The 20,994-nt window shown below is 45.4% G+C and overlaps 1 protein-coding gene across 2 annotated transcripts in view; it reads right to left on the bottom strand.

Moving 5' to 3' along the window:
* RELN (reelin) overlaps positions 1-13,562 on the bottom strand; it is a 277,039-nt gene extending 263,477 nt beyond the window's left edge. For both annotated transcript variants that reach the window (XM_053942869.1, XM_053942868.1), the window contains exon 1: positions 13,334-13,562. In XM_053942869.1, coding sequence (XP_053798844.1) covers positions 13,334-13,562 — 229 coding nt within the window. The remainder of the gene's footprint in view (positions 1-13,333) is intronic.
* Positions 13,563-20,994: the final 7,432 nt, after the last annotated feature.

Below are 20,994 nucleotides of genomic sequence, written 5' to 3'. Positions count from 1 at the left end.
TGCACCTTGATGCCACAGTCAGCCTTGCCCCAATGCAGCACTACCCCAAGAGGGATGGAAACTGCCATCCAGATGTTCTGCAAAAGGAGTTAATTAGGAAAATGTTCAAGAGAGCAGGGTTAAATCTTGTCCCACTGTCCAAAGATTTTGTGATGCATCACTCATATTATGTGATGCAAGGAGCTGTGGGCTTTGCTGGCACTGATCCTCTTCCATGGTGATGACAGTCCTCACCTCCCTGAAGTGCTAAAAGCTGGCACACTCCAAGACAGAGCAAGAAATTTTGGTTTGTCAACAATTTGACCATTTTGAAGATTTGAGGTACTATGCTTACTAGCATCTGTATGAGTTCTGCACCTCATAAAAATCTACATGCTCTAGAGAAATTACATCAATTAGAACAAAAAGGTTCCCTGTTTCTGACTGTTTGTATGTAGGAAATAGCTGGTAACTGCAAAAAGTGCAGGCTTTGTAAATCTAGAATGAAAGGTTACTAGTTTCAGAGCAAGTCACTAGTGTTTCTTAGCAGTTAGTGAAATTAAATTGAAAGAAATATTTTAATGTTACTAATTTTACAATGTGCTTTCTCGAATGGAAAATATTGCAATTAGAAGGAGGATTTGCTCTCTTCTGGAATCTCACTAATTGGGCAAAAGGTACTTGGGGGGGAGCTGTTCACTGGGGTTTTGGGCAAGGGCCCAGAAGAAGAGTAGTCAGCATGTAATGCATCACTACCACTGCTCAAAGACAGTTTAGAGTTTAAAAACACCATTTGTACAAAGAAAACAGCCAGATGCCATGGCACTGGTGTTCTGTCAGTGATGAGTAGCATAAAGGCTCCCTAACATCTGCTACCACTTGAGGAAACAAAACTTACTTCTCTTTGAATGAAAATGTCCACAGAGTAATCCGGGCTGCCTGAGGCTGGGGAGGGACCGGTGCTGCCAGCTCCAGCCAAACCCACACATTTTCATCTCCGCTGGCTGAGGCAAATTCTGCAAACATCACAGCTCTGCTGAAACTCCTTTGTGCTTCATAACTGCATTAACTACATGTTGAAGGAAAAGCAGGGCAATAAAAAACACAGGGATCATTTCCCTGGAGGAAATAAACCTGTATCTCTCAGACACATTTTCTATGTCTGCTCTCAGTAGTTCATTTCTGTTTGAGGTGGACAACCTGTAAATATTATTCTGTGAAGAAGAGAGATCATTTTAAAAACATGAAGGTCTCTTTGTCTAGTTCAATGAACCCAAATTCTGTAGATGCACTGCAACAGGTTTTCCAGATCAGAAGCAGAAATATCCTTTAACTGTAAGACATTACATTGCTGCAGAAGGAGTCGAGATCTCCTCTAAGCCTTTTTTACGAAACACTGTGACATAGAAAAGATTTCTGCTGAAAAAGAAAACTGAAAAATGACTAGATGTAAAGGAAAACGTGGTCAATTTACACATTAGTAGCCACACAGGAACCACAGGTATCATTGTAGAAAATGTGAGTTTTTTACCTTGGAAATGTTAGTATTGTTACCAACTGCCCTTTGCTGCCTCAAGGAATGAATTATGATTCTGCAATTTATTTTGGGAACAAACACAAGGAGAGTGGTCTGAATCAGTTCTGTGCAGTGGCCGGAAATTAAATGGTCAACTTGTCAGAAGTAGAACTGTTTGATTTTTGGTTCAGTGACCAAAATGAAAAGAAAAAGAAAGAGATCAGCTTGGGCCACCATAAAAGAAGTGCTGCGGGATCCGGCACAAAAAAATAAATTAAAATATCAGTTAGGTCAATATGAAAATCTTCAGTGAACCCAAATAAAGACTTTTGTTCAAGCAGAAAAGTCTAATTCCATTTTCTGATTATGCATGTGAACTTTTTTTCAGTCAATTTCACAATTAAGATACTTTTCCAAAACAAAAATAATAACTATTATTTGAAAATAACAGTAATATATTTCAAATATTTTACTTTTCCCCATTTTGCATTAAAACTTTTACCAAATTCTGTTCAAGTACATTATCAGCTTTTCTCTTTGACAAAATCAGATGACAAATTAATTCACTATGAACACGGAAATTCCAGCTAAATAAATTCAGAGAATCACAGAATAGTTTTGCTCGGAAGGGACCTTACATATCATCTGGTTACAATCCTCCTGCCATGGGCAGGGACACCTTCCACTAGACCAGACTGCTCAAAACCCCATCCAACCTGGCTTTGAATGCTTCTAGGGATGGGACATCCTCAATTTCTGTGCAAAACCTGTTCCAGTGTTTCACCACTCTCACAGCAAAGAATTCATTCTTAATATCTAATCTAAACCTGCCCTCTTTCAGTTTGAAGCCATTCCACCTTCTCCTGTCACTACATGCCATTGTTAAAATCCCCCTCCAGCTCTCTTGTTGGCCACCTTTGGATACTGGAAAGATGCTCTAAGATTTCCTCAGAGCCTTATCTTCCCTGGACTGAACAGCCCCATTTTTCTCAGCCTGTCTTCCCAGGAGAGGTGCTCCAACCCCCTGATCATCTCTATGGACCTTCTCTGGACTCACTGCAACAGGTTCAAGCCCTTTCTTACATTGTGAATCCCACATCTGGATACAGAACTGTGTTTGTGCTCGGGATTCCTCATGTAAGAATAATATCAACTTGAAAAACTGTCTAACAGGGTACCAGCCATCAGCAAATGAACTATAATACTTGGAAAGCATAAAAATATTTGCCAGAGGTTTTGGATCTTTGTACTAATCTATATGAGGTTCTGAAGACTACAGTTGTTCTGGGCCAGAGTCAGAAAAATTGCTGTACAAAAATGTATAACACTGAACTTCAGCCAGGGATTCTTTTTTCCAAACATCTAGGAACTAATTTTCTAAGCACTTTTAAATACTGATTCTTTGATTTTGACACCTGGCATACCTACAAACTTCTGCACTGCAAGGCTGGACAACAGTTGCTAAACCAGGATCTTTACCTTGGCCAGTTTGGCTGTTTTGTTTCTCTCTGCAGTTCTTGCTATAATAATAATTTCATCCAATGTCCAGATGAATGTGTCTAATTCTGGAAGGAGCGTTGTTTTTTTTCTAGCGATGCATTTCCCTTGTGAGATAGGAACACTGGAAGGTTATTGTGTGCTGGAAACCACGGCTTGTTTAGCCAGAAAGATAAATATTATCTATATTTCTTGTTCTTTCCTATGCATTGTATTGTCCTGGAGAGCAGTGGGAACAGTGGAAGGCAAATGGCAGAGACCTTGCCAAGCCCTGTGATGTGATGAATGACTTCTCACATCCCAGGGCCTGACGTGAAGAGAGGCCACAGGGTCACACCGCTGTTTGCAGACATTAAAAAGGCTGATCACCCACCCATTACTTTCATTTCTAGCACAGGAAGAGCTCCCCCATGCAGGATCCACACAGGAAGACACAGCTCTTCCATGAAGTACTTCTCTGCAAGAACACAGGCCTCCTGCCCAGGAAAGCTGATTTTCTGCATCCTCACTATCTCATTTATGAATATTCTACCAGAATTGTTGAACGACATGACCACAAACTACCTCTCAGCCATAGAGAAAAACATATTCCCAGATTTCAAGTCTTCTGAGCAGTGAGTGTTGTGTACTTTCTCTTTTCCCATTTCCTTCCCTCCTCTTCATTATCATGTGCACACTGACAGACAGTCAACTTTCACTATTCCTCCATACATTCCCAGGGAGCAACTTACATGTGCCACTTGGGGATAATGAGTATGAAAATCCCTTCAAATCCTACATGGGGCAGGAGCTGCCTGCATTTGGGATGCAGCAGGATGAGAAAGGGAAAACAGCATTTGTTTCTGGATGCATGTCTGTGCATGAAAGGGAGCTTGCTTGATGGATTTCCCTGTATAGAGTTTTTTCCTTTGCCAGCTTTTGATTATCTAACTGCACTCTTGAAAATTACACTGGAGAGATGGAAAGAGAGAAACAGTGAAGTCCCTTAATCTGTGTGCTTTTCACCAGCTGGACCACTCAGTGTACAGCCACATTACAGCCAGGCTCTGGAAGGGGATATGGGATAGGTGCCAGCATCCAGCCATCCATGGCAGCAAGGAATAGTGAAGTGGGCAGTAGGAGACACAGACACAGCTGGAACTAGGCCTAGCAGGCAAACCATTTTCTTGTCTCAGCTCTCTCAGGTCATACCTGTTTATTTACAAAGTTACACTTCAAGTGGACATGGGGTGGAATAAATAACTGTCTAATCTGAGGCAAATAAAATTTTGCTAAGCGTGATGCAAGAGCTCTTAGCAGTTCACCTCAGTCTGGTTTATAGCTCAGTTTCCTCAGGCCAATGAGCACAGGTTTGTTTCCCACAGGCCCTGTCTCCTGTGGGAAACAAGCAGTCACACACCTGTACATGTGAGTAGAAGCCATTCTGGGAAACATACAGAGACCTTCAGCCCCATCTCTGCCGATTAATCTGCACACACTGCTGCAGAAGACCAAGGGCACTCCAGTTCCCCCTCTGCTGTATCTTGCAAAAGCAAAGAGAGAAACCAGCAACCACCCTGCATGGCTGCATGCCTCAAGGCTTCTGCTCCAGGAGAGACACAGCAACAGTTTCACACCTGGCTTCACAAAAATGTTCAACACCCAGTTAACCCCAACACCCAGAAGGCTGAGCTTATTAATAAAGCTTCTCATCTAGCAAAACAAAATAAAATTTTACTCTGGGCATCTCAGTCAAATACTGTTCCTTGGAGCTGCTCAGGTTCCTCTGAGCAGGCAGAAAGGAGTGAAAGCATGCAGGGCCACCATCCATCGATGCTCCCCTGCTGGCACCCAGCCCCTCAGCAAGGAGCTGGGGACAGGCTGTCCCCAGGCAGGCACCCCCTCCTGACAGCAGAGCAAGGCATCCCCTCAGAGGGTCTGTGGGGAGCACTGGTCCCACTGCAGGGCTGGACACACCCTGGGATGTTTGTCACCCCAGAGCACGGGGAACTGGGACAGAACTTGGGCACGCACTGAAGCACTTGCACAGTACAGAGAGAAACCTGCAGCACATAAAATTTTAGGAAGGTCAATGTAGAAGTTTGAAAGAAAGTGGGGAGTGGCGGGATGTATGACAGGGTAGTGAAAGGTAAAGCTTGCACCTGAAGGGAGACGGATTCTTGTCTGCTGTCACTCAGGGCTCTTGCAGGTTGAACTTCAATAGACACAGTCTGGAAAAGTGTCGTTGATTTCCCTTCCCAAGGAGATGCTTGTGAAACTCTCACAACCAATATTAATATCAAAGTGCTAGAGAGGAGCAGGGAATGGCTATTTCTGTTTTTTTCCCAGGATGGAAAAATATGGCAAGAGGGATGTTATAAAGACTGTAAAAAGCAGTCTTCACTATAGTATAAAAGCCTTTGGAAAAGTGCCTGAACTTCCTTCCTGCTCTCCATCAACTTTCACAAGTCACTCATGTCCAGTCCCCCCTGCTTTCTTGACTGAGATGTTCACATAAAAAATATTGTTTACAATAGATCATGAGGAAACACTAAAAGGTAGCAGCCAGTGATGTCCTGATTCACTGGGAAAACCAAGGATCCCCCTCAGGGGGACAGAGAGGAGCCTTGGGGAGATATCTACCAGCAAAAACCACATCACAAAACAGCCTCCCCAAACAGAAAGCTATGCTGACAGCAGCAGGACAAGGATGAAGAGCCAACAACCACAGCACAGGGAGCCCGGAGTGACGCAGGTGATGCTGAGGTTGGTGACACAAAGAACAAGTCCACAGGTGCCTCAGCCTGAAGCTAAGCTGAAGGCAGCTGCCCAGGAAACACTGATGCCACGAAGGCAGCAGCCACTCCAGATGGTGGCTGGAGATAATGGCAAGGAGCCTGTGGCTCTGTGCCTGGCCACTGGGTGCCATCTCCAGCCCCAGCCAGGGCTTCTCCAGTTGCAGAAGGATGGAGTAATGCCTGATCCTGAACTGCAGAATAAACAGGTACAAACCCTAATGCCCCCACAAACCCCAGTACCCCCTCTTCATGCGGGATATATGCACATCCAACGTGGTCTTATTTAAGGCAGAGGTTTAGTGAGAGGCACATTAAACCAAAACAAAGTCTTCAAAAAACCCCACTTCCTTGATCTTTCTGTTCCTTTTAGGAAAAGAGTAAAATGTGTAGCTGTGGGACACATCTGAGCACTGAAGGGACCTGGAGAAGGTCCTGTGGGCATGGACCTGACAGATCTCTGTCTCCGTGATGCCACTGTCCATTGGCAGAGCCCAGCAGGAATTGTGTGATACATGCTATGGCTTTCAGTTCCCAGAACTGACCTAAGGGAAGGAGGAATGGTGGAAGACTACCTGCCTAACAAGAAGGCATTGTCTTGACAACCTAGGAAGGTCTTACCCCATGCAATCTGCTAGTGTGCTTTGACAGATGTCAAGGATTGCACTTACAGGGCTTCTCCTATGTTTAGCCCAGAGGTGAGTCCCAGCTGGTGGAGGAAAAAAAGGTGGGAATTACACAAACATTCCAGACACACATTGCACTCTGTGCACCTTTCATGCCCAATGAAAAGGCAGGAAATGTTAAGACAAAGAAAGGAAGCATGTTAGAAAGACTGAACCTTTCATCAGAGACTATTGAAATTCTCATAACAAGGGCTTATTCTCAGAGGTAAGACAGTGCCATTTCCTTCCCTCTCCATGCAGCAAACACTCATGACAAATCTAAACCACAGCTGTAGGGCATGAGACACACAATGCAAATAAAGGTTGCACCTGAATCCATCCCAGCTGCATCACCACAGATATTATCAGAAAATGATACTTCAACCAGTCAATATGCAAATACTGTAGTACTGTACCATCATAAAAAGCTATAGAGTTTCAAAAGAAGTGGCCTCCAAAAATCCAGATCAAGGCCATAATAAGGAAAATGAGAAATTATGCTAGTCTGACAGTCTCACCCTGTTCATACCTAATGAACTAACAAATGTTTCGTGGAATAATCAGTGAGGGAAATGGAGAAATGTCCTACGCACCACCATGCCAAAGTAACTGACTTAGAAATAATTTACTGGTCACCTTTGGTCTTGAAGGTTTATCTCTTGTTTTATATATATATATATATATATATATATACACGCACCTATTTTATACATATCTATATATACAATTTACAAATATTTATATACAATTACAAATATTATTTATAAGAAAAATACATGTTAGAAATTTCTACATAAAAGCAGCTTACATGGACAGATTTTGGCAATGAATTACAGAGATAAATTATGCATATTAGAAAATATCTATCTCTGGACACAGAAATCAGAAAATATGTGCAACACTCTCACTGAAACAGTATTTTTGCACCCTTTAACCATGTACAGGTTTCTTTATTCCTTGACTCCAGTGCTGGGGGACATTCCATAAGAAAGGTTCACGCACACATGCCAGCCCCCCTCAGCAGCCCCATGCCTTGGACAGTGAACCCATTGAGGCAGAGATCATTTTTTCTTGTCCCCAGCCCAGCCCAGCCCAGCCTGCCCTACGTGGACCTGCAATACCAACAATGCTGTGTCTGTCCCACAGTCAGATGTCACCTCACAAATGTGGGTCATGCCAGCACGCCATGCTGGCTTTGATTTCTGTTATTTGGGGCAATCAAGTCTCCTTTGCAGGAGGGAGCAGCCCCCTGATGAGGGGAGAAAGGATTTAACCAGAGATTACATCTCCTCTGCAAATTTGCAAGAAAGGCTCATTTAGGCCTTTGTGGACCTTCTACCTCCTTTCATCAATCCTGTGCCTGACTACATCTTTGGCTGGGCCATCTGCTGGTGCTTATGATGCCCACAAATTAGTGATAACAGCCAAAACTATTGAAATTTAACAGCTTACGCAGTCTGTAAGAGGCTGAGAGTTGCGAACTTGCCTACCTTTTTCTTTTAAGGTTGGCACCCTTCATCAGTTTAAAAGGCAACTCTTTAAAATTTGCAAACACACACCACATGAACTTTGGGGCCAGACAAGAGCTTCAGAAATATAGACAATGCAGTGGTCAACATCAAGACCTAGATACTCACATTGCCTCGATAACATACTAAGTAAAGCTCAGATCTGAGAAATTCAAAGAGGTCACAGTAGTCATAAATCAGCCTTTGTTTTGCAAAGCTCACTTTATGCAAGAAAATCCTAAATACAGCAAAGCAGAGTCAGGGTGCACTCTGGAGGCTCTGGTGGATGAAGGTATTTTTAGTAAATGCTGACCCAAGGTGAAATTTTTATGTGCTATGAAACCCTTATGCAACTGCAAGATATTGCTAGGGACCTCAGAGGAAAGGAGAGACTTGAAGATCAAGGGTCTTCCCCATTCCAAATAACTCCCTCTCCATTGCTACCTATTGCCAGACTAAGGTTTTTAATGTAAGGGTCCCATAAGAGAAGAGTTCTAAAATAATCCCTGGAGCTAACTAGACTCCCATGAGGAAAAATTTTTCCACACTTTAATTTGAAACAGAGACTGATGGAAGTCTCCATTCTTCCAGAGATCAGAGAAGGGTGTAAGTGGGTGAGATGAAAGGTTTTGAGGGAATAGCCTGCAAAAGACTCAAGAAGCTGACCTGGTTCTTGGGCTGATGCTGGAAAACAGATGCAAATCTGCTCTTCTGTTACTACAGCATTAACATCACTTCCTGTGCATTATTCACTTCTACTGACTCACTAAAATCTTCCTACACTTCAGCATAACTGGTACAGAAAGTATCCATGCCTGAGTTTCTGGCACTCAGTTACAACCCTGATTATACCTCAGGTAGCATCAGTACATAAATTCCAGTTATTTTTTTCTTCCCTTCATTCATGTCAAATTCAAACATGTTTTTATTTGATAATCATCTGAACAACAAGAATTTACAACAAAAATGCCCATCAGAAATGTAAGTAATCCTAATGAAAATAGGTACTAAGTCACAATCTGTACTTCTAATATACAGTGGTTAGGAACAAAGGTGGAATTGGACAGACTTTAAACAACTTTTTATCAGTGCTGAAAGAGTGTACAAATACCACTTAAAATAGTTGAAAACTATTTTTTTACAACCTATCACAGCAACCATTCTAGACAATATACAGTATATCTAAGAATAGTAGCAGTCATAGATGGAAACTGATAACATTCGGGGACTGAAGGTTAATCCGTTCTCAAAAAAATAGGAACAATGAAGAGTGAAATAGAAATTCAAGTCCTGTTAAAGAAAACTATTTTAAGGGCAGAATGATGAGTTTTAGCATCAATCATGGGAAAACAGTTCAAAGTTTTTCTTAAAAGATCTAAATTTGAAACCTTGGGAAAAAGGAACTGTTTGCAGTGACAGCAAAAAAAAAAAATCTTAAGAGATAAGAACAAATACAGTGTAAAGATAATCCGTTTGTATTTTTTAAACACTACAAATCTGACTGTTCATTTTGAGCTTTCTGTGATTAAGGTTAGTAAAGACTCAATGTTCAGTCAAGTTTATCCTTATTTCTTTATGCAGTTCCAATGTACTTATCTGCCTGTAAATCATGGTACATGCTTTGAAGGTATATTGACATAGATTAAAAAAATCAACTGCCGATTGCAAATAAACCCAAATAGAGTTGTATAAAAATTTTCAATTTGTACTGGTTTTGGCTTGATTTTTTTTTTTTTTAAGAAATTATATTCTACTCTGCATATTGCAGAGGAAAACCCATAAGAAAGCCAAAAGAAGATCATCCTATCTACCAGGAAAGCTACAAGCCAGCCAGGGGAGCCCTGATGCTGCTCCCCGAACACGCGGCCACCCCTTGGCTGAAAGGAAGCTGAGCAGGTGCCTACATTAAACCAATGCACACTTTGTCAGTTTGCATTTGAGCAAGCCCATAAGTGCTTTGCCAGCTCAAGGACTTAATTACATTTGAAATAAGCTAATTCAAGCAATAAAAGTCTGCCAAAGGTAATAAAATTGTTTGCTGATGTATCAAGTCAGTCCTCTTATATAAAAGAGCGTATTTAAATGCAGCGTGGGTCTGGTCCTATTCAATCAGTGATTAAATACTTACTGTTTGCAGGAGTAGGGCCAAATCTGGACTGATTTTAAGTATTTGGGGAAAAGTGCTAAATCCTAATGTATCTAATTTAACTATGCAAAATAGGGAATATTATTGTCTTTGTTTTTCTTAGGAAATTCAGAGGCACAGGGAAATAAAATGCCAGATTCAGGGTGCCAGAGAAGTCACTTGCAGAAGCTCTTGTGCTTCCCAGGCAAGTGTCTTCTGCAACACATGCTGCTCCTCTCCCGTCGTGTTGGGCAGCACAAGGCACAGTTGGGCAAAGGGCCGAGAGCCCCTGTCACAGCTCCACTGGCTGCACAGTGGTTTGACTCCCCCTCTGAGTGCCCAAGGAAATGTCTAAACAAATTAGCAGAGAGTTGGCGGCTGATTTTTTTAATCAGAATTTTTTCTCATCCAGCCCCTTGGCATATGGTTTCATCCAATTCCCTCCTCTTTGAACTTGATGTTCTTGGATGCTGCTGACACCTGTTCCTGTAGAATGAAGGGGAACTAAAACAGGGCCTCACTGGAACTTGCGAAGATTCAGCGCATTTTAATATACTCTCTGAGCAGGTGAATTTTCACTGTACATATGTAAATCTCCCTTTGTCTTATGCTTCTGTGCAGCATATTAAAAACCCTGCTCTGCATCCCTGCAAGACCACCTTTAAAGTTTTATTTTTAAATGATAAATTCTCAACCAGTACAGATTGGCATTTTTCAACATCATTAAACTGTATTATATAAAATTCCATGTTGCTTCAAATTATTTCTTCAGATTGTATATTCTGGGTTTGTGTTTTTCTTGTGCTATATTTAACATTGATAATTGTTATATTTTAAAATACTCACATATTGCAAAATATCTAACTGATTAAGTGTGCTTAGCTCAAGAATATGTCTGCTGCACTGTGCATAGCAAATAGTCATGGTTTGGCATGGGTAGGTTTTTTATCAATGAACGAATTTGAAAAGAAATCACCGTTGCAAATTTGATATAAATCAGGAGTCTGACTCACATCGGGGTGTACCTACACCTTGCACTGTGTAAACAAGTTAGTTTTCAAGTTCGGCTTGTGGACTTCCTTCTGTGCTCATGCTTTGAACGCGTCCGATTCCTTTACCCGTGCTGAACACGGTGGTTTAAAAGACACCCCCAAACGCTTGGGCTGCACCCCGCGCACAGGTTGGCCTGAGGCAGCGCTGATGCCGGGGCAGCGCCGCGCCAGCAGTGCCGGCTTCGGACGGGAGCGCGCAGCCGGGCGCGGGTTTTGGCCGGGGGCAGCAGAGGCTCCGGGGGCGATGCCGCAGGAGCTGCTCCCCGAGCGAGCCGGGCGGGGCAGCGGGACAGCAGCAGCTCCGCAAAACCTGAGAGCGGACAGGGAGAAACCCCACGGCGCGCAGAGGTAGATTCAAAGACGCCGCATTTTGCTCGGTCAGACGCAAAACAGCGACGGAAAACCCACCCTAGGCCACCTGAAAGGTCTGGCGCGCAGCTGGGGCGCTGCTCCGCAAGCTGGTGCTTCAAAATTCACAAACCCTTTTCAAAGGGCGAGCGGCAGAAGAGCATCCCCGGAGAAACACCCTCTGTCCCTGCTCCTCACCATGCAGGACAGCCGGACAGCCCTGCCCGCCGCGCTCCCGCTGCCCTGCCCGCCACAGTCCTCTATCCCTAGACCCGCAAAGAGGCTTAAACACGGGCTGAAGGCTAGGGGGGAAAGACAGCAGCGAGGAAAGGGGCGATTCTGTCCTATATGTGGTTGAAATATAATTTCAAAAATCCAGCATTTAAAATAGAGCAAAATGAAAACCCCAGCTTGTTTTTTCCCTCTGCATATCTGTGGTTCAGCAGGTTGAATGCAATTTAGCTAACCTGATTGTGTATTATGGGCTGTAAGATCTAAGGTTTTAAGGAAAAAAAATTATCCGGTGAAGTCATAAAACTTACATATGTGGGTTTTCAGAAAGGTAATTAGTATTTTAAAATCAAAAGTTTCCTATTAATTTGGTAAAACTATACTGCTAAAGCTTACACATAGACAAAAATGTCAGGATGCCTTATATTGTGTGAAAATGAGAATTTGAAGTGTTTGGGGGTTTATGCCTTTACAGTAACAATTTCAATTAGAATCTTCACGTGATTCAACTATTCAATAATATACCTGAAACTTAAATTTTGAGCTGGAACATATCAAAGTCAGAAGTTTAATCCCATCTTTAGCCAGGGACTATCACACAGTATCTGCTTTTGAGCAAGGTGTTTGAAATAAATATTTATTGTAATTTTCTCTGAATTCCAATTGCCTGATGCAGAATTAGTTGTTATTATTCTGTAGCATTGCAAACTCCAAACAGACACAAAGAGAGAAGGAAGATTAGCGAATATAGCCTTAAGCAGTCTCCCACCGTTATGAATTTAAAAATGTTTCCCACATGGAAGTTTTCTACACAGAGAAGTGGTGATGTGGCTGTTGCACCGCACAGTGTTGGTTTCCAGGGGCACTCTGCAGCCGAAAGCAGCTTCCCACAGTAGTGTACCTGCCTGCGAGGCCCCACCAGCCTTAGGCTGTGCCCCTCTCCCAGTACAGCCCCCAAGTAGAGACACTACTTCATGAACAACTTTGCCTATTCTTTCTTGCTCACTCTCCTCCGCCTGGGCGCTTACGAAAAATAGGGGGTTTTTATTAATTCTGGGCACGACCTTCCATCTCCAAAGCTACCTGTTAGTGCCTGACCCCCGGCTGTCGCCCCTGGTCCCTGCAAGGGAGCAACAGGCTGGCCGACTGCCGCGTCCGCACCGGGCACATCGTGGTGACACATCGCGGTGACCCGATGGCAGCCGCCAGCTGCGGCACCGCGCAGCCCCCTAGGAAAGGGTGATGCGCTCCGTGCTCCGAGCGCCGCTGAAGTGGGAAAAGGACAGACTGCCAGCAACTTGTGAGGCTCTGGATCCGGCCCAGGGCCGGCTGAGGAGCGAGGACTCGGAATTTCCTCTGCTCCGGGCTGCGCCTGGCGGGAGCCGCGCCGAGGCGACGCGGCGCTGGGACAGGGGCGCGGGCGGCGGTCCCGGCGCCCGGGGCAGGTGAGGACGGTCCCGCACGGAAGGAAGGGGTGCTCCGCCGAGCCCCGCACCGGGGATGCCCTGGTGCACGGCACATGACCGCATGGGTCGCCGTCCAGGGCGCCCGCTCTCCCCCACCGCTTTCCTCCCCGCGGGACACTCCGGGACCTCCCGGGGACGAGCAGCGCCGTTCACGGCGGGCGCCACCACCTACCGTGGTACTCCTGGCCAGGCACGTAGGCGGCGGGGTTGCCCGCGATGTGGAGGGCGATCAGCACCTCGCCCTGCTCGCCGTCGCCCTCGAGCTCGCCGTGGTGGGTGCAGAGGAAGAAGAAGGGCGAGAAGCGGGCACGGGGGGCAGCCGCCCGGCCCGCCGCCAGCAGGGCACCCAGGGCGGCCAGCAGGCAGGGCCAGCCCCCGGGGACGCCCCGCCGCCGCTCCATGCTGCTGCCGCCGGCGCCGCTGGGGCATCCAGGGCACGGCGGGGCCGGCGCGCCGCTCCGCTCCGCGCCGCGCGGGACGGGGCGGGACGGGACGGACGGGGCGGGCGCTGCCCCCCGCCGCGGCCCGCGGGAGTTCGTGGGGAGGCGGGCGCGGGGCGCGGAGCGGAGCTCAGCGAGAGCAGGGGCGGCCCCTCCGCGCCCGACGAAGGCTGCGCCGTCCCCGCCTGCCGCTGCCGGGGTGCGGGGCACGGAGCTGGGAGCGCGAGGGCTGGGAATAATTTATTTCCCCTGGTGCCGGGGTGGGAGGGAGGGGAAGGTCCCTCCCCTCCTCCTCCTCCTCCTCCTCCGCCGCCGCCCGCTCCTCCTGCTCCTCGCTCTGCGCGCCGGTGCGCGGTGCTGCCGCCGCGGACGCGGGGACTGCGAGCTGGGCTGTGCTGCCCGCCCTTTGTCTGCCGCCGGGTCCCTGTCCCTGCCCTCTCCCTGCCCTTGTATCCATGACCCAGCTTCTGGCCCTGGCTCTGCTCCCGGGTCCCAGCCCCTGCCCTTGCCTCGGTCTCTGTGCCTGCCCCTGCTCCTGCCCCTGCCGCTGTCTCAGCCTTTACTCCCCACCCTGACACCTGAGTTCCTGATCCCACTCCCTCCTTGTTTCCTTGTCTCTGTCTCTCAGCCTCCACCCAAATGTCTCTGCTTCTATCCCTTTATCCATCCTTTTGTCCCTCTGCTCTGTCCCCTGTCCTTTAGCCCTGTCTATGTCCTTGTCCCCCTGTCCCTGCCCCTGTACACCTGCCCCATCCCCTTCCTTTTTGCCCCTATTCCTCTGCCCCAGTCCCTGTCCCTTTGCCTCGGCTCCAATTCCTGCCCTTCTGCCCTTGTCCACATCCCAGCCACAGCCCTGCCTCTGCTGTACATGCACCCACTGTTAGGAAAAAGTGAGATTTTTACTTAAACCTTCTCCACTGCCATTACAAAATGATACACATGCATCCCCAGAGGTGGGTTGGGCAGTTCTGGAGGGGCCAACGTGTGAATCCTTGGGGAGTGCAGGTCCCTGGGAGAAGGCTTTAACTCTCCAAGAGTGTGTGCCCAGGCCCTTTATCCCAGCAAGAGAGGCAAACCTGGTGGAGACCAGAAGGGGAATGAGAAACTGAACATAAAACACTGACAAGTTGAACAATTCATAAAACCATACATTTTTAACAAAGCAGGACTGACAGAGGGCATCAGGAGATGGGAGCAAATCCACAATGGTTTAAAGCATCCACCACACTGCTACTGGATCCTGCCCAACAGCCAGAGACAGCCGGGGTGAGCGGTAGTGACATGATGTAATTGGAAAGGAGAGCCTACCTGCCAGCATTTTTGAAGTGCAAAACTGGCACAGTGCAGGGGCTCCCTCCTGGATTGGTTTCAGTGCCAGAGGGAAAGGTTCCTTCCACGGAGGTGCAAGCCACATGGATGGCACCACGCAGCTGCCCTACATCCATGCAGGCTGCTTCCCTGGCCCACCTCCCACCCAGCTGACGGAGACCCCGTCGCAGTGGCCCAGGGGACATCCTTGCCATCTGCCCAACTCGCCTTTTCCACTGGCTCTGCATTGAGCCCGAGTTCACCACCACCAGCAAAACTTTGCTGTGTTTCCTGTCTTACTGGGTTGTGCCTCACTAGGGATGGAGTGAGGTGATGTCTCTCATCAACTTGGATGGAGAAATGTGCTGCCTTTGATGTAAAGACAAAAGGCACCAGTGATGCACCATGTAGGGGATGGAACACCTGTCCCACCAATGGCTTGTGGGTGTCCCTGGCCACTGCTGTGGAAACTGGGCCTGACAGCAGCTGGTGAGGAGTCAGTTTGGCTCCGAGCCTTCCTTTTTGGGTGGTTTATTTGTTTTTCAACTTTGGGTGTTTGTTTGCTTTGGTGTTTTTTTTTTTAACATCTGCGCCTCCTCCATATATTTCAATGCTTGCAAAAGTGACAGACTAATAATATAATTTCCTCATGCCAAAATCTCATGCAGGCAAAAGCTGTGTGAGTTTACTGGTGAAACCACTGCCAACTGGATGTGCTCTCCCTTGTGCACTCCTGCTTCCCTCCAGCGAGGGCTTGCCAGCCAGGCCAGGCCATGCCAGAGGGGCTTCAGCTGAGCAAATACACCCTGGCTCTGCTCAGCAGCCATGGAAAGTTGGTCAGTCATTTTGGAGGAAGCTGTGGCCAGCTCTCCTGTAAAATAAGGAAGTGGTAGGGAAAGGGTTTGATGGGGTCCCACTGCTATAGCAGGAGGGGATGCCATCCATCTCTGTCAGGATGTTACTGTACCAGTTTCCAGCAAAGCCTTTTTTTTTTTTTTTTTTTTTTTTTTTTTTTTTTTTTTTTTTTTTTAAGAGATCATTCCCTAAATAATCTTGGGACCATGGGATAGCTAACCTGCCAGCAGATTTCAGGGCTCAGAGTAGCACTCCCTGAAGTCATTGGGATTTGGATAGGACCTGTGCTGATGAATTTTACACAATTTTCTTTGTTTCCAGCTGCTTAGTATCCAGAGCAGCCAGGACTGTTAGTGCAGCCAGCACACCTCTTTCTTCTAGGACGTGTGTGTCACTTACCAAAAGGGGACAGTCAGTAAAAAAAGGTGAATATGTCCACTTGGAAGCCTTGTGCCTCTCCTTGGTAACCTCCATCCTCCATTTCTTTAGGTTATGGCTTCCTCTCTCCTTCCTCCTTTGTTGCTTACACTTTCACAAGATCTCTACCCTCTTCTTCACTGGGCAGAATGGGGAAGCCCCATGGTCATGTTCTGTTGGTGAGCAATCCAGCAGACACCCCAGACCACTAATATTCAAGGACACAGACATATTCAAAGGGACTGTTTGGGACCTCAAACTCCATTTCCTGCATCCTCCAGAAATAATATAATAGATCTTCAGTTCAGACAAGACACCTGTCAACTCAAACCCTACACATCTAGGTCAAAAAGTGCTTCCCACTACTCTCTCACACATTTCAGGCTCATCTTTGCATAGGAGAGTGATGCTAGTAGTGGCCTTCATCAAAAAACAAGATACTGCAGAACCCACAAACACCATGACTTTGCAATGTCTCTACAAAAGCAGGAAGACATTTGCTGAGACATTTTCCAGGGAGCCAAAGCTGTGACCAAGCCCTGTGCACTGGGGGAAGGAAGAAAAGGAAGGTTCCATACTCTGCCAGTCTTTCCCTAAAATAATATTTATTCCGAGTCCCAGTTAGGAATATTTATTCCTAGCTTCAACAAAATCTCACTGATACAAGCATGATATACCCATAAATCAACCCAAATCCTTACTTGATGTGAAAGATTTTACTACGACCCAGAGCACCAGCAAACCTGCTCAGCCCCTGAGCAGCCTCCAACACGGCTGGGATGGAGGGAGCATCCCATCAGGCTGTCCCCACCATCTCACAGGGCCAGCCACGTCCCAGTGGGTTTTTGTATTGGCTTCATACCCCCTCACTGCTCTGAGTAAATACAATATCTGATTTTTGAAGGCAAGGGGTTTGTGAAACCACTTTGGCCAGAATTTTTCATACCTCTCCCATTGACAGCAAGGCTAAGATATTATTATTAATGACATCAAAACAACTATTTAAGAAGAGTGGCAAAGACTGACCCTCCTGGAATAGGACTAAAAGCTTGTAAAAATCATTATAATCTTTATTTTCTTTCTTGTCGGATCTAAGATCTTTGTGTAAGTTACAACTATTCCCTGTTAAAGGCAGGACCTACCTAATACTGCAGGATAGAGGTTACCATGAGCTTTCACCCCCCATGAAGTATGTTTTTTAACACAGAAAACAACGAGGAATAAATTACGATGAGAACTGAGTAAAGACTGTTGTCTGCAATGGAGAATGCAATAGGTGGAATGTAAATAATTACTTAGGAGGTACAGGCCTCTTTCAAGCATGGGCGGTGGTGGGAAATCACAGCACAGATGGATGTGGCTGCAGTCCATATTAATTTAAGGAAGTGATTATTCAGGCAGTAGAGCTGCTCACTTCATTCAGGGAGCGAGCTCACACCCCAAAAGCAGAATTTAGAAACATTAGCAGGCGAGTAGCTGCTTTATTAACATGGCCACAGCAGATAATTTTGAAAAGATATGGGCAGGTTGGGGAACTATTAAGTAACATGGAGCAATAAGGGGCTTTGTCCAAGCTCCTTGAGTCTGGGCAAAGGCTTTCCTGGAAGAATTTAGAAAAACACTTTTGTCACTGTCACCATGTGAAGAGTCCTGATGCAAATCTTGTCCCCTGCTTTCAGCAGCTTTCTATGACAAAAATCAAAGAAACTGCCTAGGGTTTCTACATAATCAGCTGCAAATAAGAAAGAGACATGGAGCACCAAATTGCATGTATCATTTATCCATTGTGGTACAGCACGTAACATCTGAAAGCAGGACAGCAAGCTGGGCACTTTTGGTTTTCTCATGCTAATGAAGCTATAAAGTGGACTTTCCAGAGCCAGATTTTTCCACCAAATCTTTATTTTCTACTCATCCATACAAGCACTCAGTGTTGTTTTTGTATGTCTTTACTCTTGACAATCAGTTGTACACACAAATTGTTGAGAGGGACCTCTCCTGCCCACCACAGCAGGTGGGCTGTCAATCCATTGATGCACATCTCCTTGCAGGCTGGAAAGCCCTTCCTCAATCATCCTAAGGAGTATGGGGTTTCTTTATAATCCCAGTCAAGGAAAGAAATGGGGAGGATGGGTCTGATCATGCTGAAGTAAGATGGACCCCCCCCCTCTTTTGGGTCTATCAGTGAAGTTGAAGCTTCAGTGTAAGTAAAGTTTGGCTTCAGCAAAGTGGAAACCTCTGACCTGTGAATGCTGGACAGAAAATTTAAAAGTAACTAGTAGCTAACTGATCTCACTTTTTCTTCCAAAGCGATGTCATGCAGCCTCCTTGTTTTCTTCTCCTATTTATGCAGGGATTTACCAGAGAGGCCTGGCACTCTGGTATGCCTTGGCCATGCCAAATAACCCTCTGGGATGAATCCCTTTTTTGTGCACAGGACTTGTCAGAGTCAGATAATAAAGCAGTCTTGCCTTGCCAGTTTCATGAACTTTGCTCTTAAGCAGAGCCCAAGTCATTTCTAAACAAAGGCCTAAATGTGAAATTATAGGCAACTTCCATGCCTATGTTATTACGAGATCTTCATTTTTTCTAGGGTAGGAACAATAGCAGCTGTTTGGCTGCTCCATTTTCCAGTGGGCTGCTACAATAAGCACTATCTGTCAACTGACATCTCATGATTTCATCTGAAAATAGAGTATTTAACTTTACACAATTTTCTCTCTCTTTTAGTGCATTTCATTCAAATGGGTTTAAACTTTTATTTCTGTATTGCTTATTAACTTTATTGAGAGATGAATATAAAAGAGAATATTAAAAGGCTTTTCTTTTTCAGAAAGGCATTACTTTAAAAACACTGTTGATGCTATCAAATAGGTGAGCCTAAACCCTTAAATTTATTATTGATCTTGTAGCCATTAAAAAGAATACAGGATTTAAAAATAACTCCACACTGGGGAACAAGTATTTAAAACTTTCTATTGTCTGGCTTAATAATAGCATTTAAGGGTGAATACTTTCAAAGAGTAGAAAGTTTTTGTGTTCAATATCTTATATATTTTATGGGATTTCTTTAGAAATGTAAATCTAGAGATTTAACTCTGCTCATGATTAGAAAAGAAGGTAGTGGGAGGGACTCTGAGCTTAAAATTAATATCGTTATCTATTATGAAGAAAAATAAAAATTGCTGAAGACATATACACAGCATTAATTGTGCTTCTTGCTTTTATATTTTCCTCATTTGGATTATGTTTCCCTTAATGTACTGTTTTGGATGCAATAGAGGCATAAGAATATACTTTTGCCTGTTTCTGATCTATGGTGCTGTTGTGCCCTATTAGCACTGTGTGAGAAGCATCCCTAAGTGTATTTAGGGGTATTCCACTTGGGTCTGGATATTTACAATTCTAATGTTTGACCTTGTTTTGCAAATTTTTTGAATGTACATTAAATACACACATCTTGCTTAAAGAGGTATCTCCCACAACAAGTATTCGTGTCCATGACTGCTCTGTCCTACTATCCACTGCCTGCTCTGGCTTTCCATGAAGAAATGATGGGTATTTAACCATGTTACATCTGCATACTGAAGTTCCCAAGGCTTTCATTAACTTGCAAATATTTATCGTGGGTAGCCTTTATCTGAAGAATTTTTAAAATGTCAGTGGCCACAAAAGAAACTCTTAGTCCATTTTACTGCCTAATTTATCTCTCCCCTTTGCTATTCTAACTTCAGTAACCCCAAGGATCCAAGGTACACAGGGCTAACAGGCCAGGACAGTTTTAACAGTTTACTTTGTGAGGAAAAGTGGGATGTAAGCCCTGTGGAAGTCCATAAAAGATATTCCTTTTGCTTTATTTAATGATGACTAAACTTTAAGAGCCCCAGAAAAGATATTCCTTCTCTTTCATTTAGCAATCTCTAAACTTGCAGAGAGCTGGAAATGCATTTTTCTGCAGGTTTAGAGGGCTTTCTCTTATCCTATCTGTATTTAAAATGTATTTAAAATACACAGTTTGTGTGAGTGCATGTCAGTGGACCTGTGCATGGAGACATAAGATTCAACACTTTTATCTAAGACACCCAACTGCAGACTGTGGGACCACAAGCATTTTGCAGGATATATTTTGTTTGCCTACCGGCTGCTGCAAAAGCTCTGCAGCTGCAGCTGCAAATAGAGCTTGAGCAAAAGCTGAATGGTAGTTGCATCAAAGCTATTTAAGACACCCAGGAATTTTGCAAACCCTGAAGATAAGCGGGAGCCGGGCTGGGACATGCGGGAAGATGGTGCTCCCAGGCAAGACCGGGCTGCAGGATCCATCCCCCGCTCCCCCCGCTGCCCCGCAGCCCAGGGCGGGACAGACACCGGGGTGTCAGAGCTCGTAACTTATGTGAGAGCCGGTCACAGGGGCCACTGAATTCTCAGATTTCTTCCTCAGCCCATCGACAAAGGGGTTAATGTGTTGCCCACCCTCAGTGATTGAGCCGCTGCACTTCATGCACTGAACTAAATGTCTTTTTTTTCCCTTTTTTTTTTTTTTTTTTTTTTTCCTTCTGTGTTTAAAGAGGATCTTTTGAGGTGGGAGTGGGAGCCTGGCTCTGGCTTTTGACATGAACGGGCTCCCCACAGCGGCCCGGCAGCAGAGGCTGGCTGAGCACCGAGAGACGCACGCGGGATGGAGGTAGGGGTGCTCTGCACAGCCCTGCAGGATGGCTGCGGAGTGCAAAGGGAGCGTGTGTGGGAGTGTGAGTGAGAGTGTGACTCTGTGAGTGTGAGTGTGTGTGACTCTGTGTGTGGGTGAGTGTGAGAGTGT

The sequence above is a fragment of the Vidua chalybeata genome, chromosome 5, assembly GCF_026979565.1.
Source record: "Vidua chalybeata isolate OUT-0048 chromosome 5, bVidCha1 merged haplotype, whole genome shotgun sequence".
NCBI lineage: Eukaryota > Metazoa > Chordata > Aves > Passeriformes > Viduidae > Vidua > Vidua chalybeata.
Note: the sequence above shows the minus strand (reverse complement) of the source record. Positions and strands in the feature narration are given on the sequence as shown.